The sequence below is a fragment of the Etheostoma spectabile genome, chromosome 20 (assembly GCF_008692095.1).
Source record: "Etheostoma spectabile isolate EspeVRDwgs_2016 chromosome 20, UIUC_Espe_1.0, whole genome shotgun sequence".
Classification (NCBI taxonomy): Eukaryota; Metazoa; Chordata; class Actinopteri; order Perciformes; family Percidae; genus Etheostoma; species Etheostoma spectabile.
In genome coordinates, this window is record NC_045752.1 from 20,187,937 (window position 1) to 20,210,927 (window position 22,991).

A 22,991-nucleotide genomic window follows, 5' to 3' on the forward strand; every position below is an offset into this window, starting at 1 on the left:
CCCCCAACCGGCCACATCAGACTCCACCTACCGAGAGCCTGGTTCTGTCCCAGGTTTCTTCCTAAAAGGAGTTTTTCCTCGCCACTGTCGCATTACATGCTTGATCTGGAGGGAACTACTAGAACTGTTGGGACTTTTTAAATTATAGAGTGTGCATACAAATGAATGGTAACAGACTTGCTAGGATGACATCATCACAGGATGAATTTAATCCTGACTTTGAATACAAAATCCATGTAAACACAGACAATAATATAGTATGTTGCGTTTTCATGCAGGTGGCTCGTGAGGCTCATTTCTCAGGTGAGAGTTACCTGGACATGGCTCTGACAAACATACCCACCCTCATGAACAACTTCTACGCCAGCTTCAGCTTCAGAACGGAGCAGAAGGAGGGACTCATGTTCTACCACCATGATCAGGTGGGACGAGCCTTTTCTCTTACTCACATCAACACGTTGTAAAAGTATCTTCCCCAATGTTTTCCTTATTGCTGCTTTGGTCTGTGACATTATTAAGTATCATCTTCCGGCATCTTGTGTCCTAACGTATGGTTGCCTTTGTTTACAGGAGGGAGTGTGTCAAGTGTTTTTGCACGAGGGCTACGTCGTGGTGAGAGCTGGAAACAGTGAGATAAAGACGCAGAAGACGTACAATGATGACAGAAGCCACAACATCGCTTTCTACAATAACATCAACGGGTATGAGGACTGCTACTCTGTAGAGCTCCACATAAAGCTCTCAGCTGTTCTTGGACCTTGGTACAAACTAGGGATTATCTAACAGTATTAGTATCACAGTATTAGAATCGGAGCTGGTTTTGGCATTTTTAAGATCAGGCATCGGAATTTAACCCTTTTACCTGCAATCATTTAAATCAGCTTGTAGTGATCAACGCCTTTAATCACACATGCCAAGCGCCACAAACGCACTGCTGGACTGCCTAGATGTACTTTCAAACCAAGATGGCGCGGCCATTATGTGTCCGACTTCAATTTTCCACGATAAGAACATCAAAGATTGACTATTAATCTCAAGAGGCGTCACTAAGTTTAGTTTAACTTAAAACAATTTTGCTGGGATCCTAAAGAGAACTGCAAAAATACTCATTTGCTGCACTTGAGTTAAATGAGTTAAGCTTAACCCTTGTATGGTTTTTGGGTCAAATTGACCAATTTCAAATTTTTACAAGAAGAAAGTATATTTTTTCTACCTGAAAATCAATGGCCTGACCTTATTTTCTGTGATAAACATGTATTCCTGACTCAATTCTGAAAAAAATTTCTGGATAAGACGACTTGTGTTTTTTCCATAGTGGATTTTTAAAATGAATGACGAAAAAAAACCTTATGACGAAAAAACGAATCACACTTCCATTTTTAATTGTGGGACTGATTGCATTTCCTATGTTATCTCAAATGTTTGAAATTGAGATAAAGACAATAGTTGTTAATAGATTATGAAGTAAAATTTTATTTCAGAATTGTTTTTAAAACCCCAAATAAGTCAAGGGGCAATTTGACCCGAGGGATACGAGAGGGTCCCGAAAGGGAAGACAATACAAGGGTTAAGACATATTTTAGTTATTTTGTTTACTCAGTTATTTTTTGTAAACAAAAAAACGGTGTGCAGCTCTAATTATCTGGAATTGGACTCGGTATTGGCAGATATTCAATATTTAGAACGTCGGAAGGTATGGGGGGGGCTCCTTAGTACAACTGTAGTTGTGAAGAAGCAGCATGCATTGCTGAAATTGGCGCTGACTGTGTGATTGCTCACCATCCAGGATGCGTGTGTACATGGACGACGTATTGGAGAAAGCCAAGGAGAGCATCCGGCTGGACAGCAGGCGGGGGGTGATGACCACACAGGGAAGCACCTTCCTGGGAGGAATCCCCAACCAAAGCCTCACCAATCTCACCGGATGTATCAGAAATGCTTTCATCAGGAGGTGAGACGAGAGGGCAGGCCAAGCAACAATTCATTTATATATAATAATAATACAATAACTTGTTATAAGTTATATAATAAGTTATCTTGGGGATCTTTACACCACTCTGTAAATTACAGTGATCCACCCCCCCAGCACAGCTTACTTCAAAGACTTTTCTATTTGACGTCATCTTAATCATTGTTGTTGCAGTAGTTACATTTCATAAACTCCCATAAACGGCCTCTTTTTTTTAACAGTATCTGCATTCTTACATTGAAGTTATTGAAAGAAATCGCCATATATAGTGTATATAAATAGGAACATTTTGTTTATTTGATCATTGATTCCCCTAAAACTAACAATGAATTTATCCTCTCACTTGAAATGTATAAATGTCTACAACAGGCGAGAGCAAATATTAAAGATCTTTGCATATGAAATTAAATGAAATCCGTACTAAGGCCTTTTTAAAGCATGTGGTAATTGTGTCTGGTTGTCTAAGCATGAGACACATCAGTACAGAAGGAGGTGATGTATTATTGATACATTCAAATCTGCTGTTGAGTACATTTTCTGTTGAACATGTGCTGGTCTCTGGTCTTCAGGGAAACCAGTCCTCAGATGGTTCTGAACCTGCTGAAAGCGCAAGACAACTTCAACGTCCCTCTGAAATGTCCCACTGCCAAAACACCTCAGCAGATCGTCGCTGCCCAGCCCAAGCAGAGCAGCAAGCCCAGGGTACACACACACACACACACACACACACACACACACACACACACACACACACACACACACACACACACACACACACACACACACACACACACACACACACACACACACACACACACACACACAAACAAATAAAGAAAAATAATGAATGTCCCTTTTCTCTGTGTCTCAGGGAAAGCAGAAGAAGCCGTCGGGATCTCGCAGCCGTAACACCAGGGAGTGGTGTCAGGGCGAGCCGTTGGACCGGGAGGCCGGGGCGACGCACTTCAGCGGCTCCACACACAGTTACCATAGATACGACGCTCTGCCCCGCCCACTCAGCTCCATGTGAGTAGGAACGCAAACTCTAGATGCGGCTGTGGCTGTGGCTCAGTGGTAGAGCGGTTACCTGCTAATCGGAAGGTTGGTGGTTCGATCCCCGCCCCTGCAGTCATTGTCGAAGTGTCCTTGGGCAAGACACTGAACCCCGAGTTGCGCATCGGAGTGTGTATGTGTGTGAATGTTTATCTGATGAGCAGGTGGCACCTTGTACGGCAGCCCCTGCCACAGTGTATGAATGTGTGTGAATGGTGAATGTTTCCTGTAGATGTAAAAGCGCTTTGAGCAGTTGTTAAGACTGGAAAAGCACTATATAAATACAGCACATTTACATTTAGATAAAGTTTACACTCTTTTGGAGAAAAGTTTCCCTCATACAGAAAACTTGATAGCTTTGGGCTGTACTGTGCCTAATATGTTATACTGTAGAACAATTTAGAAAAAGCAATTTCCGGGAGAATTACAAGCTAATTCTGAATGTCTAATGTGAAGGAGAAATATCACAAACAGGTAGTGTTAACCTCTTTTAGCCCATTGCTTTGGCTTTGAGGCACTTTCACCGTGTGGTTTAGTATTAAAAAAAACATTAGCAGCTAAAAAGCCCTTTATTTTCCTCTAGCTGTGGTGCAACCCAAATCAGAGCCAAAAGGGCTGAGTGTGGGAAACACAGAGCTGTTTGCCAACACTTCTGTATTCCTTTTGTTGCCAAAAAAGTTGATTGATTTGTGTTTTTGTGGCTTTGGCTGTTCTGCACTGTTTCCGACTAGAAAGAATTGGTGCCGGTCATATGAATTAATTTTACCAGTTAAATGGTAAAAGTTCAAGTCAAATATTTGTCCATGTTTATTGCGCTTAGGTGCAGTAGTAAACTAACTTCCTGTCATATTTGCTGAAACTGAGCCTATGTTCCAGTATAACTACATGAAGCAGGTCGTCTCCTCTGGCTCCACTTGCAGCCTACAGTGGGATTTTAGGAGACCATTCTGGGCTTTAGCAGAAAGGGGGGGAGAGACTGAGAAGTTGTCGATGTTCAGATTTTTGACTAAGTCCTGGATCTTCACCATCCACCTACAGCCCCTTCAAAACAATTGATAGGCTGAATTGGACCAAAACGCAGATTTATTCCAGGCAGGACAACACTTACTTGGTAAATGATCCACAAGACAAGGGAAATAACAACAGGGAACACCACATAAAGCCAGAATCCGACAACAGACAAAGGAAAACACAGACAGTACACACACAGGGAAACGAGGACTAACAAGGGACACATCAGGGCTGGGCACACAATCATACACAAGACAGGAAGTAAAACCACACAAGACAAGGGAGGAAAACAGGAAACACAAACTCACAATGTTTTATTGTATTTAAATTCTATTTAAAGAATAATATCATGATGCATGTAGATTTATACTATTTTTATTGAAATGTACTATAGGCTTCTTGCTATAGTACAAGAGGCCAAAATAATCAAATCAATAGACCTATCATTGTTCCGATCTGAATTAAAATAGGCCTATTTTCCATTTGCTTGGCAGAGGAAATATAACAATATAAAGTACAGTACAATCAAACTGACTCATAAAAGTATAAAGTGACAACTTAGATGTTCTGAAATGTTAAAAAAATTAATATTCAATCACCTCTCTCTTTGTGCAGGCCTCACATTTCCATGGCGGTGAGGATCAACTCCTCTGACGGTTTGGTGCTGTACGCAGCTGATGCCCAACACGGCGGAGCGGTGATGTCCCTCAGCGTGTCGGACGGCCACCTGCTGCTTCTGTTGGACGGAGGAAAGAGGAAGGTCAGCCTGCGCAGCCGCAAGAAGTACGACGACAACCAGTGGCACACGGTGAGGTCACCACACATCACACTCTATACTGTATGTCTAGTACAACAACCACCAGTACTTTTTTATTTTTATTTTGTTTCGGTCCACTTTGTGTGAAGTGTGTTTTCCGATGCTAAAATTATCATATATTTACATTTTAATACTATAAGTAGCCTACATTTACCATCTTTATTTTTACAGTGCGCCACCGTTTGTATCAAATATCTAACCTGCTTTGCCTCTGTCCTTATGCCACCTCAGGTGTTCCTAAAGCGTGAAGGAGAGAAGATCAGTCTGATAGTGGACGGCATCAGCGCTCAGTCTAAGAGATTCCCCGCAGGAGACAGGTCTCGTCTGACCGGGCCTTTATATGTGGGAGGAGTCCCGTCCTCACTCACGGTGAAACATCCAGATTACATAGTCACACACACACACACACACACACACACACACAAGTCAGCTACGTGTCTGCATGTGATAACAGCTACAGACAATAGTAACAGTGTGGTTGGGGAAGTAAACATCCTGTTGATTTTCTCCATAATGATTTAGATTATCAGCTTCTCCTGTTAAAGCTAGAGGTCTGTATGAATCAAACCAAATCATTGTATTAAGAAAAACATGTTTTATTCGCAATACTATGGACAAATACTATACCACCCACAATCCTAAGAGTAGCAGCAACGTCTGTGATTGGTGGGATGTGATAAATAATATCTGAAACTGTTAACTCACACACAGACAAGATAGAAAAGGACATCTTCTTCATGTGTTGTAATGAAGCTCTGTGTGTGTTCAGGCTCCAGGCTCCGGTGGTTTCATTGGCTGTGTCAGGGACCTGACGCTGAACCAAGCCCCCGCACGAAGCCCTGCCCACAGCCAGGGGACAGTGCCCTGCTTCCAGAACCCTCTGCAGCCCGGAGTCTATTTCTCTGGCCAGGGAGGACACATTGCAATAGGTACTTATCCTAACTCTTTTCATTTCACTCAGAGCTGCGTTGGAAACCGTTTCCTATCAAGGACAAAGTGACAGATATGTAGTGTGTTCGCCAATTTGTAGTGGTGGTCTAATCTGTGGTTACTTTTATTCGCTAAATACAGAGCTGGTTTAGAACCAAGACTCCCCAACTCAAAGTAGTTTTCTGTATCTGTGTCATGGGGGCTCTGTCACAGCCACGTCGCTTTAGGAGACTAGTGGCAGGTCCGAGTGTATTGATTCCAACTGGAGAAGTGAACGTGAACACAGATTATGAGTGAGCTGTTCGCCCTCTAGTCACCAAAGTATATATTGGTGCCATTTCACACAAGCCACATATCTCCAGAACATTCTGACACTAAAATGGCATTTTTCAGACAGACACATCCGGAGAAAATTAACTTAGTTTGAGACCTGTTTCTGTCTCTGGATAGAACTCTTGCGAGATCTGGCAACAGAGAGACGCGAGCGCCAGCTAATGTTCGTGAAAACAAAACTAGTCTCACTGATGCTAAATAAGTGTAATTATCTAACATTAGCTATCTAACAAAGAACATATAAATTAGGAATTAATTCACTTCATACACACAACGCTCATTAAACGTTCAAATGAGGCCACGTCCCTTTAGGAGGCAGGAAGTGAGGACCGTTTCATACTGGCGCTGCTTGAAATGCTTTAGTATAGAGGATTTGTGCTATATAGTCCACTATTAAATACCCACAATGCACAGCTAATTTGTTTGTAGAGGATGTACATTTTATTCCCTTAAACCCCAATGCAACTAGGCTGTGTTTTCCCAGGAGAGAAGAAGTAGAGGAACCCATAAAAACATAACAAAATGTAGCGGACTTTGGTTTCTAAACAGTGGAAATGTAACATGCAACATAATATACATACATATAACATATCATATAATACACAACCTGTTATTATTCTCCTGAGGGCTCGGCTTGGTTCAGGGACGCATTTTTGTTTTGTTTACATGATGCTCCATAACACAAATAATCAGCACTGTGCAGCAATGTTTCATTGTAGTGTCTGAAATCTGGTCTAGTCGTTCCCTATACAGCCGACTAGCTAATAAACACTATGTAGGCAGTAGTGAGGGAGGGAAAGAGGGAACGGCGTGTCCTAACTGAAGGCTCCTTTCCCTGCAGATGAGTCCTTAGTTCTGGGTCGGGATCTGGAAATCCAGTTGGAAGTTCGGCCCGTCTCGGAGTCTGGGCTTCTGTTGCATGCTGGGACGTCACCTGACCAGCACCTGAGTTTGGTCCTCAGCCAGGGAGAGGTGAGAGCACACCAGAGAGGGTTTTAACAACAACTGGAGACATGTTTTATTAAATTGTAAAAAATATTCAAGAAAAAGAAAGCAGAAAAAAATTCATTATTAAACCTGAAAAACACAAAGACCAAACCTGACGATGAGAGGTGTGTGTGTGTGTGTGTGTGTGTGTGTGTGTGTGTGTGTGTGTGTAGGTGACTGTTTCAGTGAACAGCGGCAAAGGAGAATTCTCCACCTCCTTCACTCCTGAAGAACCTCTATGTAACGGACGCTGGCACACAATCACAGGTGAGTTTGCATCTACAAGTTGTTATTTGTCGTTGCGTCGTTGCCCAGTTGGAGCGCTGAGATAAGGTTGTGGTTGTTGTGTGCTCTGTGCGTCTCCAGTGGTGAAGAAGAACAATGTCCTGCAGCTGCATGTGGATTCAGCCAGTGAGCACAGTGTCGGCCCCAAACAGAGCCGCTCTGCAGGGGCCAAAGAGACGGTTTACCTTGGAGGGGTACCCAGTGAGTACACACACACACGCACGCACACCCAATGCCAAAATCCTGTTTTTTCTCCTGATCCTGTTTTAGTACATGCACAGGTAGTTTTCCATGAAGAACAAATTAGGCTTTGCAACACCATCTGATATCATTATTTTAATTTGTAGACGGAAGATATTAGTGAATCCTAATAGATCTTTCATATCTCATTTAATATATTCCCAATTTCTTTTCTTTTTATCAAAGGTTTATCAAAATATTAACTATTTAGGGACCGGGTATTTATGGAATAGACCACCAGAGGAAAACGGGATCGTAATGCAATTTTTTTAGTCTACGGGTACGGTCATCCAACTTTTGTATTCATGAAAACAGTTAAATTTCAAAGTGACTTGCTCGGTGCATATTGTGGTCAAGTCTTTTTTGACTGAAGACCCCAAAACTCCTCCGGTAGCCCCTTAAATAAATAACAAACTGAATCCAAAATGAATGTTTACGGCCACCATCCTTGGCCCTGGATAGTTACTTCTCTTTTTATGCATCTAGCATGATGTTTGTCTCTCCGTCCACCAGATGGGGTCACAGTTCCTGGTCTACCCGCTAGCCTGCCAGTCTTCCACGGCTGCATCCGCCAGGCGTTCATCAACCACAGACCTGCCATGTTATCCAAACCCCTCGCTGTGCACGGAGCCGTGGGCACGCAGGGCTGCCCACACATGTAAACCAAACACACACAGTCTTACCCTCACATTCCCCAACTACAAATTACTGGTGGTGGGCATCATGTTACTGTAGCTAATTTAAAATATATATATATTAATATTTATTTTCTATTTTCAGAAAAATGTATATTTTATTTTACAGTTTGTCATTGCAATATTACTGGTTTGTTTTTGTGCTACAGGGTGCTATAACAGCTGTCTGCACATAGAGATGCACTGATACAGTCGACTGCTACAAGAAATCAATTATCAACTCTAGAATCAGTAATTAATTCTATTTTACATAAATGTGTAGTATATTGTAAATAAAGGCAACACCAGCTTGATTTATTGCTTTTGCTAACAAATGGTGAAAAATAAATGATGTCAATCGCCCCCCAAAAAAGTCCTGATTTTGCATAATATTCACAGCCGTGTGTAGTGCTTCTCTAGCAGAGAATGTTAAGATTACCTACTGAGTCAGTACACTGTGAACAATGTAATGTATGAACAACATCCTCAGGCAGCACACATGGGCAACGTTACCTGGAACTGGAGCTAGGACCGGACCTTTGGGAATATCACATTTAATTAAGTCTTTGTGACACAAAAGATGAATACATGTAACACAAAAAGGATCCCAGAAGAGAGGGGTATGTCTGTGAATGTTTCAATATTGTTTTAACATGTTGCTAGTTTATAATGTTCTTTTCTCCTCTACATTAAGGTTTCAGAGTTAAAGCAACTATGATGTAGGCACAGGTCCTCCTTAAACATCTCTAATATGTAATTTAAAATTTTCTTTTGGAAGAAGTGCTGCAGACCTTTTGTATCAGCCTTCAACTTTGATAATGCTGCGTTCAGGTCATGCTGGAGTTACTGTAGTTGCCAGTTTCCAAGTTGTGAATGGTTTCATGTCAACAGCCAAGCCTATTTGTCACAGTAATTGAAACGCTCACAAGTCGAAGCATTGGATGAATTCCTACATGGAGCAAGACGGCAGCATAACCCCCCCCCTTCTGTCAGCTTGTGTACAGGATGCAGGCAGCATTCCCCATCTCTATTCCGTCACAAATGTAAACATGTATCAAACATGAGTGTGCTTGTATGTAATATAACCACTTTAAAGTCACACAATATATCTCACAGAAAGCATAAGCTGTTCCTCCCCCTCACTCCCAGCCCCCCATGTGTTGCAAATGTATTTTTAAATAAAGTTTTTTTTTCATAAAATCTTACTTTTCAGTGTTTGTTTCCTATCTGCAAAACCTAAATATTGACTCAAGTAGTTGTTGTTGCCAATAATTATTTTATTAAGTGTGAAATGAAAACTGTAACAGAAAGAAAACAGAATTAAACTTCAAAAACTAAATATCTCCTTTCTGGGTTAAAGGTTTGTTCAATAGAACAAAACAGAGCTGTTTCTAAATTAGCTCCAAGCGCTTACATGACAGCTCTGCTATCCTTTGAGTGAGGAGCAGCGCGTTGCTTTTGGTATACAGAGGTGTAAGACAACATTAAAGAGAGGTGGGTGGAAGAACAAGTACTAAATTAAAGAAGAGAAAAAGGCTTAGCAGTGTGAGATCTAATCCAGACTCATGTCCTCGTCGTCCTCTTTCTTCTCTTTGGAGTCTCCTTTACTGGCTTGCATGGCTTTGGCAAACGCCTCCACATCTGGCGTAACAGAAGAAACAGGTGAGCATAAAGAGAAAATAAAGTTACAAAAAGGAATCATTTACATGATGGTAGCGATGTCCCAATCACAGTATCAGACGATTTTGGTATTTATTTTTTTTAAACTCATCAGGGATTGACGTTGACCCAGTTTACCTTATTTTATCATATGTACATCAGCTTGTACTCTACGTGTATGTCACTAAGTTTAGTGTTTGTTCAGCGGGGAACTGTTTATTTTGGGTTGGAGGTGGAATCCTTAAGAGAACTGTTTTGGTGTTCACTTGCTGCACTAAGTTAACTGTATTAAGCCCAAAAGTTTAGTTACTTTGTAAAAAAAATTAAAATACAGTGTGCCGCTCTATTATCTGAGCAGATAAAATAAATATGGGATTCAATATTTAAAAGTTTGGATGTCAAAAAAGTTGATCGGGACATCCCTACATGACGGCATTGAAGGAATAGGTTCACATGTTTCAAGTATGCGTTAGAGAGTGTGTGTGTGTGTGTGTGTGTGTCTCACCTCCTCGGTTGGCGGCGTCCACAGCTTCTGCCGGCAGACCAAATTGATTCATGAGAGGGCCGAGCTGCCCTGAAGCCAAGGCACTGCTGAACATACTCATCGACTGAAAGAGGGAGGAGTCACCGTCACTGTCTGACATCATGCTGCAGCTATTAAACATACTTATAGCCAAATAAATTAACTGTTCTATTTTGTTATGATTACCAAATAAATCTTGTGCTCTACTTACACGTAATTAACTAATAAGGTGTGCTGAGTCAATAAGGGTCTTGTGAACACACCTTTTTTTGGCTAATCAAAGTGAAAGTCTTCATTAGCATAATACAAATAATTTTGACTAAAATGTAAAAGGGAAACTACCGTTTTTTCCAATCTCATTTTCCAGTTTTTGTGTCCAAGTGACTCATTAGAACAACAATCTTTGAACTTGGTTTAGAGGTAAAGAGAGATCCTGCAGTCAGCAGCTGAGAAACAAGCTACAATGTAACTTAATAGGATAATTGTTAGTTAGGGTTAGTAATGTCTCTGGTTGTCTGGTAGAAACACTGTTGTTGTTGCACAGTAGCTTTTGAAAAGATGCCAGTATGTCTGGAATGTGCAATTTATTATGTTGTTCTATTGCACGTTTTATATGTCTTGGAATGACATTTTTCAAGTAATTTAATAAAGAAATTCATGTTTCAAGTTAAAGTACTGTACATGGAATCTTAGAAAATCCTTTGTTATTACTGTGGTATCAAAATTGGCATTGAGATTTGTGTTATTTTACTAGTATTGGAAATTCAAGGTGCCAGTAGCTTACAAACATCATATACACAACAGGATGTTAAATTAAAATCCATGTGTATGTACACACACACACACACACACACACACACACACACACACACACACACACACCCACACCACACACACACAACACACAACACAACACACACACACACACACACACACACACACACACACACACACCACACACACTCAATAAAATTCGATATTGAATCGAATTGTGAGCGGAATTGAATCATGATTTTCTGAATCGTACACCCCTAGTAATTACCCCCTGACTATTTATGATTTTGAGTGTTATCCAATACCTGTTGGAACTGAGGTGAGTTGATTGTGTTCTGAATCTCCTCAGCGCTCTGCAGTAAACTTTCTCCACTGGGGAGGAAGGGCAGGAGCCTCTGCTGGACCTCAGCATTAGTCAGGATGGGGGCCATCATTTCCGGGGTGCAAATACTTGCTAGGTCTACTGCAGAACACGAGAGAAGCTCTCTTAGTCATATTTAATGAAAATACTCGGTAATCTCCCACCTTTTTATTCTTATTGACCATATTCTCCGTCTCCATCATTTAGCTGATCCTGGTATTCTAACTAGGGCTGCACAATATATAGGTTTTTTTTAAATCTTCATAGCAATATAAACTTAGCTGAAGGAAAATATTAGCAGAAAACTGCACTTGAACAGTCATTCATTGGGGCCCTTTGAGTTCACTTTATGATCCGTTATTTATCAAAAGTAACATCGTTATCACAATATTAAACTATTATTACATATTGCATATTTTCCTCATATTGTGCAGCCCTAATTTGGACTGACTTGTAATGACTAGGCAATCCTAAATCTGTATCATACTAAGAGCCCACATCCAATCATGTGTCACTCACCTGCTGCTCCCTGAGCAGCTGCAGCCGCTGGGACGTTCATGGTGGCGAGAATGCTCTGAAGGTCACTGAGCTGGATGGGCTGGTGGGAGGGGGGGCTTCCAACAGAGGCCGGGGCCAGTGGGGTCTGAGCTGAGGCTAACAATGAGACAAGGCATAAAAAAGTTGTAAAAATTTAGCACAGGATGCTCGGTTTTCTACTCTTCCTTAAAAGTGAGATTCTTTTAGCCCAAGATGATTTGTTCTGGGCGATGGGTCCATCTTAAGCAGGCTGGAAAAGCACAGAAGTAGCTGAGTCCAGAGTAGTTCAATGATAGCCAGACAGATTAATTTGAGAGAATGGAGGAATGTTTGCCAGATTGGAGGTTCATCCTAGATAATGGGTAAAGTAGCTGAACTTTCTGGAGACTCCTCTGGTTCATGTTGCGAGTTGTGTTTTTACATCTTGTTTAAAAAATTTAAAACTATTAATTACAAAAAAAGTGTGATTCTTAATTGGCAGAAGACTGCACTTCATGTACCTGGTGTGGAGGGAGCAACAGTAGCTGGAGAGACAGCGGAGGCCGCAGGAGTCACCGGGGTGGTGGGGGCCTGAGAGGAGCTCAGTCTGGGGGCTCCGCCTGAGGAAGGAGTGGCGGCTGCTGACTGGCTACGAGAGCTGAGAATGGAGATAGGGGAAGAAGATAGAAGATATTATAAATTCACAAGTCATTTATTTATTTATTTATTTATACTAACTATGGTCTACATCGGTGTTCCATCTTACCTGGATGAGGAGCTGCTGGTGGCTGGTCCTCCGCTGCCCAGCAAGTTGGCCAGTCCTGGTCCTGCTAGAGCTCCCAGACCTCCTTAGACAAACGAGCAAATCAAAAAGGGTCCAAATTGATGTCTGATTCTTATTTTAAACAACTACAGCTGCTGTAAGCCAAGCTTCACATCATGTTGATTAAAAGACATGAGGGTACAAGGAAAAAAAAAAAAATCACATAATAACTGATACTTTTCTTAAAATAACTTTAAGCATTGTCATTGTTAAATTACTACAGGACATTTTGGATCAGAAATATATGGGGTAGCACTTAAGAAAAGTATGTAATGTAAGTATATTTACTGAGATTTTTAAGACTTAAAAAGGTTTTTATTGTTTTTTTCTGAACATAACTTGCCTTATGAGATCCATGAGCCTCTGCAGTGGTTAAGTGTCAGGATTTATACTTGTCTAAAAAATATGTATTGCTGCTCACCCAGTCCTCCCAGCCCTGTTGGTCCGATCAGCTGCATCAGCTGGTTGTGGCTCATATTTCCCAGCAGGTTTTGCAGGCCTCCCTCTCCTCCGAGAGCAGAGAGTTCATGGCCACTGCCTCCCCCACTTCCTGCCGCTCCAGGAATGGGAGGGTTGTTCAGGTACTCATTAACCTTACGACAGTACTCATCATCCTTGTCAGCCTTTGGCTCCTGATGGAAATGAGACAGGCAATAATTCCTTGTTATCAGAGCTAAATTCTCGGCAAACCAAATTAACATGCTCAGTTCTATCGGAGCTACTCCTTGTGGCGACACAAGGCAGGTTTGACAACACCAAAAAGATAATATAAAACAAACAAAAAAACAACTGGAAATATAAACTATTGGTGCTTTTGTCTCTGTTTCAAAGAGACCTAATTCTACAAACATTTCTGAAGAATTCTTTTTTGACTGGGGGAGCATCTTCCTCTCACCTGCATCCAGAAGAACAGTCTCTTGGATCCGGCCTTGAACTTTAGCACAAAGACGCGTCCAGTGGTGCACTGGCTCACCTTCTTGAATTCACAGTCATCAGGGAAGATGATCAGGTCCTGAAACAGAAAGGCACAGCATAAGACATCCAGGGAGAGGGAAGACATTGAGGTTGCTCTGCCACAACAAATTATCATCAACCAATTAACAAAAGGGAAAACCAAGCCAGCAACATCCCTGCAGCTCTGAAATAAAGACACAGTCACCTTGTTTACTCTGTGGAGGGCCAGCTGAATTAGGATTCATTGTGTCAGAATTGCTTGTAAATTGTTGTGTATACAAATACAGAATGAATAGAAAAATATTTGTGCAATGTACAACATGTCTGATGATTGTAATAACTCATGACACGCTGAGTTTTCAAAAAAGTGGGATCACACCAGCTGTCAGTCTTTGCTCAAAAGCATGGTAAAACTGTCTATGGACTTGATACCCAGCAGTGTTTACAGCGAGGAGATAGCGGTGTCTGGTTATGGCCAAGGGTAGCGCACGGCTAATTTACCGGGGATAGTGTACTTTAGCCGGCTCTTGTAAAGAAAAAGCTAAAGTAAACAATTAAAACTATATACTGTTAAAAAGGTAAGAAGTTACACTTTAGTTTTACACCATTAAAATAACTGAAAACATTAATAGATCATTTTTATTTGTATTTTAACAGATATTTGTTGTCAGATTGAAAATCATAATTAGTTAAAAAGTATGCACTGGAGTCTGAAAAATAGTTTGAGAAATTTGTGACAACTAGTTTTGATAAGAAGACAGAGAACAATGAGTTTAAAGTTACTCACATCATCAACATTCCCAGATGTCCTGTCCTTCCAGCAGAAGTGAATCAGGGAATCATCGGACTGCTGGACGTACACCGTGCCCTTGCGTTTGTCCGGCGTCACTACGTTTCCCTTCAAGGTCATTTTCCCGGCACGAAACTCCACTAGGTACTTGCTGGAACTTCCCCTCGAGCCGCTCACCAAGCTCGGAAAAAGAGCACCTGACGACATCCTTAGATTTCTTCGTAAACAGGCCTGAACACTGCAGGAAAAGAAAAAGGGGTTAGCTTTGCAAGACATACAAGTTTAGAAACATGTACTTTATTTGAGCCTTTTCTGCTACATTGCACTTATACTCCATAAAATTCACAAACAAATAATGTACTTTTACTACACTATGTTTACTTAATAACTTAAGTCACTAAGTCATCAAGTGTCCTCAATGATCCCTCTTCAATGCTCCCTCCTTGAGGCAGAAAAAAAAACTTTGAGATGGCCTTCACCAAGGAGGAACAGAAAAACTTCCGGTTCAGCAAAGAACCGAGGAGTCAAGGAGCTATCCGATAAGGGCCATGGGACGCAGCCCTGGTCTCAAGAATGAACTGATTAGATTTTGGAGGTCAAAAGTCAAGGTCCCTGTGACTTCACCAAACGCGTTGCATGCCACAATCAATAATTCATACGCTTATTGTGACAAACTTCCAACTTCCAAATGCCTAATATGATAAAATCACGAAGTTATTACATTTTATAGCCAAAAAATCAACTTCATTGTGAAATCATACTATTTTGCAAAACAACTTTTCTGGCCATCATTCAATGTCACAACTCAGGTCGTTCCCTGGTTCTCTCCCGGTGTAGCCCCATAGCAGATTGGAAAATTTTGGTTGGATTACGTTGCTAAATAAAGGACACTAAAGATAATCTTAAAAATTGTTTAGATCTTCTGAGCGGTTAAAGATGTGTGAAGAATCCACGTTTCGCCACAAAAAATACAATAAATACGTTATATTGCCTCATCAAGTCTTTACTACTTTGCTAGTTTATGAGTCTGGAGTCCAGACCTGGACAGACATAGATGTAACAATAACTTGACTGGTTGGCGGAGGGATTAAGTTAAATTAATTCTAACGTTAGTACACGTTACCTACTCCTCATTCTAGCATCTATTTCGTATAATAGCTAGTGTAACAATTCATACCGTAACAATATTGTAGCTGTCTGATCCAAAAGAAGCACTTCGTTTGTGTCACAAAAGTGTCAAAGCGAAGCTAACAAAATTAGCGGTTAGCCAGCTAGCTATCGTTAGCTGTGTAATACTGATTGTCGATGCTAACGTTAGCCCGTGACTTGGCTAAACCGACGAGTTGCGACGCCCAAACAACTTTTATACCTAGCTGGCAGAATTCATTCAACATTTAGAAATAACAGCCACATTCGTGTGTGAGCAGCGTCATGTAACCTAAAGGTTATAAATAAATCGTGTTCAAATACCTGACGTTGGGTTGGGCAGAGTTTATTAACAACTTTTTATTTCTTGCGTCGCTTGCTGTAACGGAGCTGACTTCCTGTTCTTCTTCTTCTTTTTAATAATGGCGGATTGCAAACAACTTTTAGGTGCATACCGCCACCTACTGCACATGAGCGTGACACATCATTTCATTTTACGATGATGTCAAATTCTCCTCACCAACACTTACAATTTTCGCCTTCCTGGTATTCTTATCATTCCAGAAACACCCGTATTTACCTCATACGATGTGCAGTGACGTTACAATTTGACACGTTCAACATTTCTTTTAACTCATAGACAGTTTTCACACTTTTCTTCTGACTTCCTGTTGTGTCGCAAGGCAACTTAAGAAAAAAGAATCATGTGTAAATAGAATTTTACATTGGTGACAATTTTAGTAAAGTTAATGGCTAGTTTCACTTTTGACATAAAAATGCATCCACAAAATTAAAGAAAATACATTACGTTACGTTTTTTTTTCAATGAAAATGTGCACGTCGCATTGTGTCTGATTCACAGAGAGTGCAAGAATATTCGATATCCAGTCCAAGTCTCTATAAGGCCTTTTTTGCTGGATATATGTTATACAATACTTTTAAAGTAGACCTCCTAACACAGTCTCCACTATGGGCACATTTTCTTGCCAGTTAATTTCTCCATAAAGTGAAGCTTTTTCTATTCTTTGTAAAGTCAACTCCTTCAAAACCCATAAAACATGATATATATTGTTGAGTTTTAAAAAGTTAAAATGTCTGAAGGAACCAGGTTAGAAAATTAAGCATACATCTGTATCCATTTTCCCCCCACCTTCTGACTGTAAAGAGTTGATCAGGTCAAGTCTGGCAATTAACATATGGAAAGGGGCTTCCTGCTATGCAACAAAAGGTGGTCCTCTCTGTCTCCTGTCCCCTGGGGTCTTAGTCTAGGCTAAAACAATACAATGTTGATTGGAGTATGTTGATGATAGTTTCACATTTACACGACATAACCATTTGCCCTGCAACCAAAAGCGACCCCCAAAGGTGCAGACCATCATTGGTCAGCAAAGTATGCACTCAACATGCTGTCATGACAACAACGGACCAATGAGAAAGGATTTGAATGCACCATGGGAAAAAGAACAGCCCCCCGGTGCAGCGCATAAAATGTGAACTAAGAAGTTTCAGGACTGCTTTTCATGTGACTCCGTCAGGAGGAGCGTGGATCAGTCCGCTGTCAGCTGCAGTGTTATTTTGTTTGTTTGTCTGATTGTCTTTGTCTTATCATCTTCATCACTGCTGTTGCATTAAACCTTTTCCTTAATTCTCAATTTGACCCTCAGCCTCCTTTACCCTCAGAGATCCAACGAACGCGTTGTCAGTTTTGTAATTTCTTACAATATCTATGGGTATATGACTATCAATAAGATTGAAATAATGTAATAAGCTATATGTAGAATGCTATATGATTCACACCAATGATATTATAGGCTATGATGATAGTCATTTGTAGGTTTTCTTGTAATGTCCATGGTAATGTCGTGGGCGCGCCTGATGTCACCGCGAACGAGCATTGGAGAAGTGGGCGGGTGAGAAAGAGAGAGAGAGACAGAGAGAGAGAGAGAGAGAGAATGGGAGGGAGCGTTTCCGCGCGACCGCTCCACCAGATTGACAGCTCGTTCCCTGGGTCCTTCCCGGTGTAGCCGTTAGCTCGGTGCACTACCTGCTGTTTGACTGCTTTACCGGCGAAAAGCAAACCAGAACTGCGATGCGAGTATTATAAAAGGAACCGAGTTACGCTTCACTTAGAAATAAACAGAAGCCACACCGAAACAAGGTAAGATACGCACATTTAGCTGGGGGGCTGCCCTTGGATTAGTTAGCGAGCTAACTGCTAGCTGGCTCATTCAAACCAGGCATATCGCTAACCAACATGGATGCTGTGTGCTTTCCTTTGATGCAACGTTTGGAGATTATCCGCTTTAGCCACAGTTTGGTTCCCCAGCTGACCCTATTTTCTACTTCGGGTGCCGTTGCCAGTCACGAACCGAGAGCCCTAGTTACGTTTACCATACACCGTTTGTGACGTCGGGTTGTGGTCCTATAGCGATTACTGGTGGTTCTAAGGTGACAGATTTAGTCAGTGTTGTGTAGAACAGTGGGAATGACATCACAGGATAAATCCGGATTTGTAGTCTGCAGCCAAGTGAGGGGCCAATGTGTTTTTGATCTCGCCTGTGTGTGGAGATGTTACAGATACAGGTGCAACTCCCCCTGCAAGTTGATTAACAGCATGGCTATTTAACAATCTATAGTTAAGTAGTCCAAACGATTTCCACTGCGTTGTTCTTAATAGGCCAGTTCCTATTGCTTTGGCTACTATCGAATGTGAGATAGCTGGAGTAGAGCTGCTGCTGGCTTTTACTGTCCTCATGTGATGTGTACGTGGAGTGGCAGGTGGTTTCACAAACCGGCTGACTGCGTGGGTGTCACTGTGCACGCATGCTTTTTGAGAAGATTGCAGGCACCACTATTATATACAGTCATGGTCATGTGATTTCCTGAGCACGAAATACATATTTTTTTTGTAAATTTCTAGCCTAATAGTGATTCTGAGCACAGGTTAGTACATGTCTTTTGCCATAAAAGCTCCAGCCTCATCTATTTTGTTGTCAGAAATGATTAAAATATCCCTTCTAAATTTTAAGTGGAGCTGGGCAATATGGAGAAAAAATATATAATATCACAATCTTTTGGACTAAATACATTGATGTTGGTATTGCACCGATATTGTACTGTTGGCCCTATAGGCTGCTCTAAACACAGAGGTGTGATTAGTTATCTGTTTGTGTGGTTTTGATTCATTAAGGGCTTAAATGATTCATACATTCCTCAACTTTAACAAGTGGCCCTTATGAAACTTATCTCTTAAACATTTTAAATCTGAGTCAGTTTTATTTTTACACTCAATGTCCAGGAAACATTTTACCAAATCAAATAATTTTTCTGAGTCAGCTGGTCTGTGTAAGGGTTTAGGAGAACACATGATGGTGAATGATGTCATTGGTATGAAGTTTGCTACAGTTGGTCATCAGTGACTCATATAAAAGCCAGTCACATCAAATCAGGCTACACCTAGACTACAGAGCAGTAGTAGGTCAGAGAGGGGGATTATTGCCACTGCCACACTGCAGCTCCACTGGGAACTAAATGCGCTTCAGTTCACTGCTCATGTATTTTTTTGAGATACATTTTTTTTTTATTTAAACAAAAGTGCAAAACATTGGTCCAGATGACAACATACAGAAAAGTACACTACACACACAGAGGAAGGCACAGTGCACCTCCTCCATAATCTGTGTTTAAATGTTTCACTCCAAAAAAAAGAGAGGAAATACGGGAAGGAGGGAGACACAACGGCAAGAGCGATGTCTGCAGCTCCCCGACCAGCCACACAGAAACTAGGGCTCAACCAATAATCGCATTTACAATAATATGGCGATATGTTCAAACGCAATTTACCAATCGCGTGATGTGACTCGTGAGAGCAAATCTGTCTGCACACCGTAGAGAACGCATTAACTTGGCATGCTAACGCTACGCCACACCCTGAGCAGATTTCTGTCATCAAAACAACTTTTGTTGTAGTTTTAAACTTTTCCAGCCATTTTAATAAAATGAAGGGTTTTATTCAGGCTCAAGTCCATACATGTAGTTAATGGACACAGGCACGGAGAACGGAAGGCTCTGAGTAGAAGTCAGCTCCGGTTATCTAGCTAGCTCAGTTATAAAGATATGGAGCGGGGAGGGGTAACAACCAGACTCTGATAAATGACGTTCAGGAAGCTTTCACAGCAGCGTTGCCACAGTGTTTTATCGCTTTTATTAGTACATTTAATCCCACAGCGAGACCATGCTTCTGCTAACGTAACCATAGTCTCTCTGAGCAAGTGCAATGTTGACGCTGTCATGAACGCGGCTTGCAAATTCATGAAGCAAGTTTTGTATTTAAGCTTAAAGTTTCTATTTTTTCATGATCTGCTCTACCTTTTCCAAAAACACAGAGCCAAAGTGATGTGAAAAAGAGACGCAAAGCTACGACAAAGATGCCAAAAAACAAAAACAAAGAAAACTTAGATGACCAAAAAGAATCACAATACAACTACAAAGAGATGCAAAACTCACAAAGGGACAAAATCCTACAAATGTATGAGGAAATGCTTCATGCTCAACATCTTCTTGAGCTAAGACCCCCCCACCACCTAAGTCTTCCACAAAGCTAGGGAAAACACTACAGGTGTATGTCTCCCTCCTTATCAGATAAGCCACAGATCTCCTGAGCGGGGGTGGCTTCTGTTGGGTCAGGTCATAAGTCTAGTCATACGAGCCTGTCAAATATTCACCTTCACATTCTCTTCTGCTGCACTTTACACTTTCTGTTTCTTTCTCACACTGAACTAGGGCTGAATGATGAATCATTTTCAAATCAATGTCCAGATTTGATATAATGCGAGTAGCTGATCGCGAAGAGTTCAATTAATCGAATGTACAACATTTAGTTGAATGTCTGGTGTAACATTTTATATTTCTCTTTTTATTATCATAGTTACTGTTTTTTTTGTAAGTGCTCATATTCTGCTTTTTGACTTCTTCCCTTTCCTTCATTGGGTTATATATATTTTTTTGCATGTTACAAAGTACAAAATCCAAACCCAAAGGGACTAAACCACTCAACAGAAAACACTGTTCACAAACTGCTCAAACAGCTCTGTTGTAGTCCGCCTTTACTTCAGAGACAAACGTTATATACTAGCCTAGCTGCTAGCATGGAGCCCTATACTTGCTTCTGACTGGTAGTCATTACCTGGTATGCAGGGCACGCCCTATACTCTGCTTCTGACTGGCTAGTAGTCCTTACCTAGGGATGTCAGGACCTTCATACTCTGCTTCTCACTGTAGTAGTCCTTACTAGGTTCGTCAGGGCACGCCCTCATACTCTGCTTCTGACTGCTAGTGTCCTTACTTAGGTACTGTCAGGACCTTCATACTCGCGCTCTGATGGTAGTAGTCCTTAGCTGGCACTGTCAGGGCACGCCCTCATACTCTGCTTCTGACTGCTAGTAGTCCTTACTTAGGTACTGTCAGGACCTTCATACTCGGCTTACTGACTGGCTAGTAGTCCTTACCTAGGTACTGTCAGGACCTTCATACTCTGCTTCTCACTTGCTAGTAGTCCTTACCTAGGTTCTGTCAGGGCACGCCCTCATACTCTGCTTCTGACTGCTAGTAGTCCTTACTTAGGTACTGTCAGGACCTTCATACTCGGCTACTGACTGGCTAGTAGTCCTTAGCTAGGCACTGTCAGGGCACGCCCTCATACTGTGCTTCTGACTGCTAGTAGTCCTTACTTAGGTACTGTCAGGACCTTCATACTCGGCTACTGACTGGCTAGTAGTCCTTAGCTAGGCACTGTCAGGGCACGCCCTCATACTCTGCTTCTGACTAGCTAGTAGTCCTTACTTAGGTACTGTCGGGGCACTCCCTCATACTCTGCTTCTGACTGGCTAGTAGAAAGATAGTATAGAAGTGTGATGTCTCACTCTGTAGCTAAAACAGAGAGCTCAAGACACAGTGTGAAAACAGGATCTGCACCAATGTGTAGTACAACAAAAATATGGTGTTTTTTGAAAATTAACCACATAAACCTATTCTGGTACAACCGGGCTGCCGTACAAGGTGCCACCTGCTCATCAGATAAACACTCACACACATTCACACTCCGATGCGCAGCACCGGGGGCAACTCAGGGTTCAGTGTCATGCCCAAGGACACTTCGACAATGACTGCAGAGGCGGGGATCGAACCACCAACCCTCCAATTGGCAGTCAACCGCTTTACCACTGAGCCACAGCCGCCCCTGGTAGCAGGATTACACAAAATCTACTGGCCGGATTTTCATGAAACTTGGTGGAAGGGTGTACAATGGACCAAGGAAAAACCCATTACATATGGGAGCGGATCCAATTCATGGGGCGGATACACATACTCGTTTTCGCTTTTGTTAAAATTGCAAGATAAAGCATGTGGTGTCGGAATAATCTGAAAAATTAGTTCCTGACTGGGAAAATTTACCTTACGTTAACATTGTGAGAAAGGGCATGCCTCTCCAAATGCCTTTCTAGTTTTACTATAATAAGCAGCACAACTCATTTCACACACGTGAAGAAGGTTCAGGAGAGTGGTGACTTAAACAGAAGCATTTCAAGAACACTCAATTGAGGAGACAATTACCCTTTTTTTCCAATTTTGCCAAAACACAATTTTGCAAACTAGGCTGGTTTTATCAAATACTAAAACATTTGACAAAACCACACATCAAACTGTAAAATTCCTCATATATCCGGCAAAATGAAGTAACCAAAACTACTTATTGCATTATCAAAATCAAACTTTTGCACCAAATGGCACACACTTCATTCATATTACGAGATGTTTGTCTAACCAACTACACACTGCTCATCTTTATTACATCTCAAAGATGTTCAGTTTGCTTTCACAGAGAAAATGAAAATGTTCACATTTAACAAGCTACAATCAGAATTCTTAAAAAATCACTCAAACCGATTCATAAATTATCAAAATAGTTGCCGATCAGTTTAATAGTTGACTACTATCTGTTAGGCTAAACGATTAAACTTTGCAACTTTACAGAAGGCAATCATAACCTCAGGTCAAGGATCAAATCATGTGAATATGTTCTGCCCCCTGTCATCAGAATCAGAATCAGAAATACTTTATTGATCCCCGAAGGGAAACTCTTTGTTG

General features: G+C 41.3%; 3 protein-coding genes across 7 annotated transcripts in view; 2 read left to right on the top strand and 1 right to left on the bottom strand.

The window, feature by feature from the left end:
* The window catches only part of LOC116669984 (laminin subunit alpha-5), a gene marked incomplete at its 5' end in the record, with an annotated part of 69,536 nt that extends 59,983 nt beyond the window's left edge, over positions 1-9,553 (top strand). For 2 of the 4 annotated variants that reach the window (XM_032500153.1, XM_032500154.1), the window contains 12 exon segments: positions 279-422; positions 571-701; positions 1,787-1,951; positions 2,539-2,669; positions 2,833-2,995; positions 4,649-4,841; positions 5,082-5,219; positions 5,620-5,779; positions 6,955-7,085; positions 7,274-7,367; positions 7,467-7,586; positions 8,139-9,553. In XM_032500153.1, coding sequence (XP_032356044.1) covers positions 279-422; positions 571-701; positions 1,787-1,951; positions 2,539-2,669; positions 2,833-2,995; positions 4,649-4,841; positions 5,082-5,219; positions 5,620-5,779; positions 6,955-7,085; positions 7,274-7,367; positions 7,467-7,586; positions 8,139-8,287 — 1,719 coding nt within the window. 4 annotated transcript variants of the gene reach the window in all.
* A 2-nt stretch (positions 9,554-9,555) lies between these two features.
* On the bottom strand, positions 9,556-16,408 carry LOC116669986 (proteasomal ubiquitin receptor ADRM1). Of its 2 annotated transcripts, none has more exons than XM_032500158.1 (10): positions 16,170-16,408; positions 14,697-14,937; positions 13,851-13,967; positions 13,377-13,587; positions 12,899-12,977; positions 12,654-12,790; positions 12,136-12,270; positions 11,561-11,718; positions 10,464-10,566; positions 9,556-9,940 (listed from the first exon to the last, which is right to left on the bottom strand). In XM_032500158.1, the coding sequence occupies exons 2-10, from the start codon at positions 14,904-14,906 to the stop codon at positions 9,852-9,854; spliced, it is 1,239 nt and encodes a 412-aa protein (XP_032356049.1). In that variant the 5' UTR covers positions 14,907-14,937; positions 16,170-16,408; the 3' UTR covers positions 9,556-9,851. The 2 variants fall into 2 exon arrangements, with proteins under 2 accessions (XP_032356049.1, XP_032356048.1); XM_032500157.1 differs by having other exon boundaries at positions 12,899-12,980.
* A 1,351-nt stretch (positions 16,409-17,759) lies between these two features.
* The window catches only part of LOC116669993 (dnaJ homolog subfamily C member 5), a 35,914-nt gene continuing 30,682 nt past the window's right edge, over positions 17,760-22,991 (top strand). The window contains exon 1 of the mRNA XM_032500173.1: positions 17,760-18,003. The gene's annotated coding sequence lies outside the window, so the exon portion shown is untranslated. The remainder of the gene's footprint in view (positions 18,004-22,991) is intronic.

What these genes read in the sequence shown, in the direction of transcription:
- LOC116669986 (XM_032500157.1), bottom strand. Translation starts at nt 14,906, where the DNA reads ATGTCGTCAGGTGCTCTTTTTCCGAGCTTGGTGAGCGGCTCGAGGGGA. An exon ending in AACAGGGCTGGGAGGACTGG is followed by an intron (nt 12,981 to 13,376) that starts GTGAGCAGCAAT and finishes CGTTTGTCTAAG; the next exon opens with GAGGTCTGGGAGCTCTAGCA. An exon ending in ACCAGCAGCTCCTCATCCAG is followed by an intron (nt 12,791 to 12,898) that starts GTAAGATGGAAC and finishes CTCCATTCTCAG; the next exon opens with CTCTCGTAGCCAGTCAGCAG.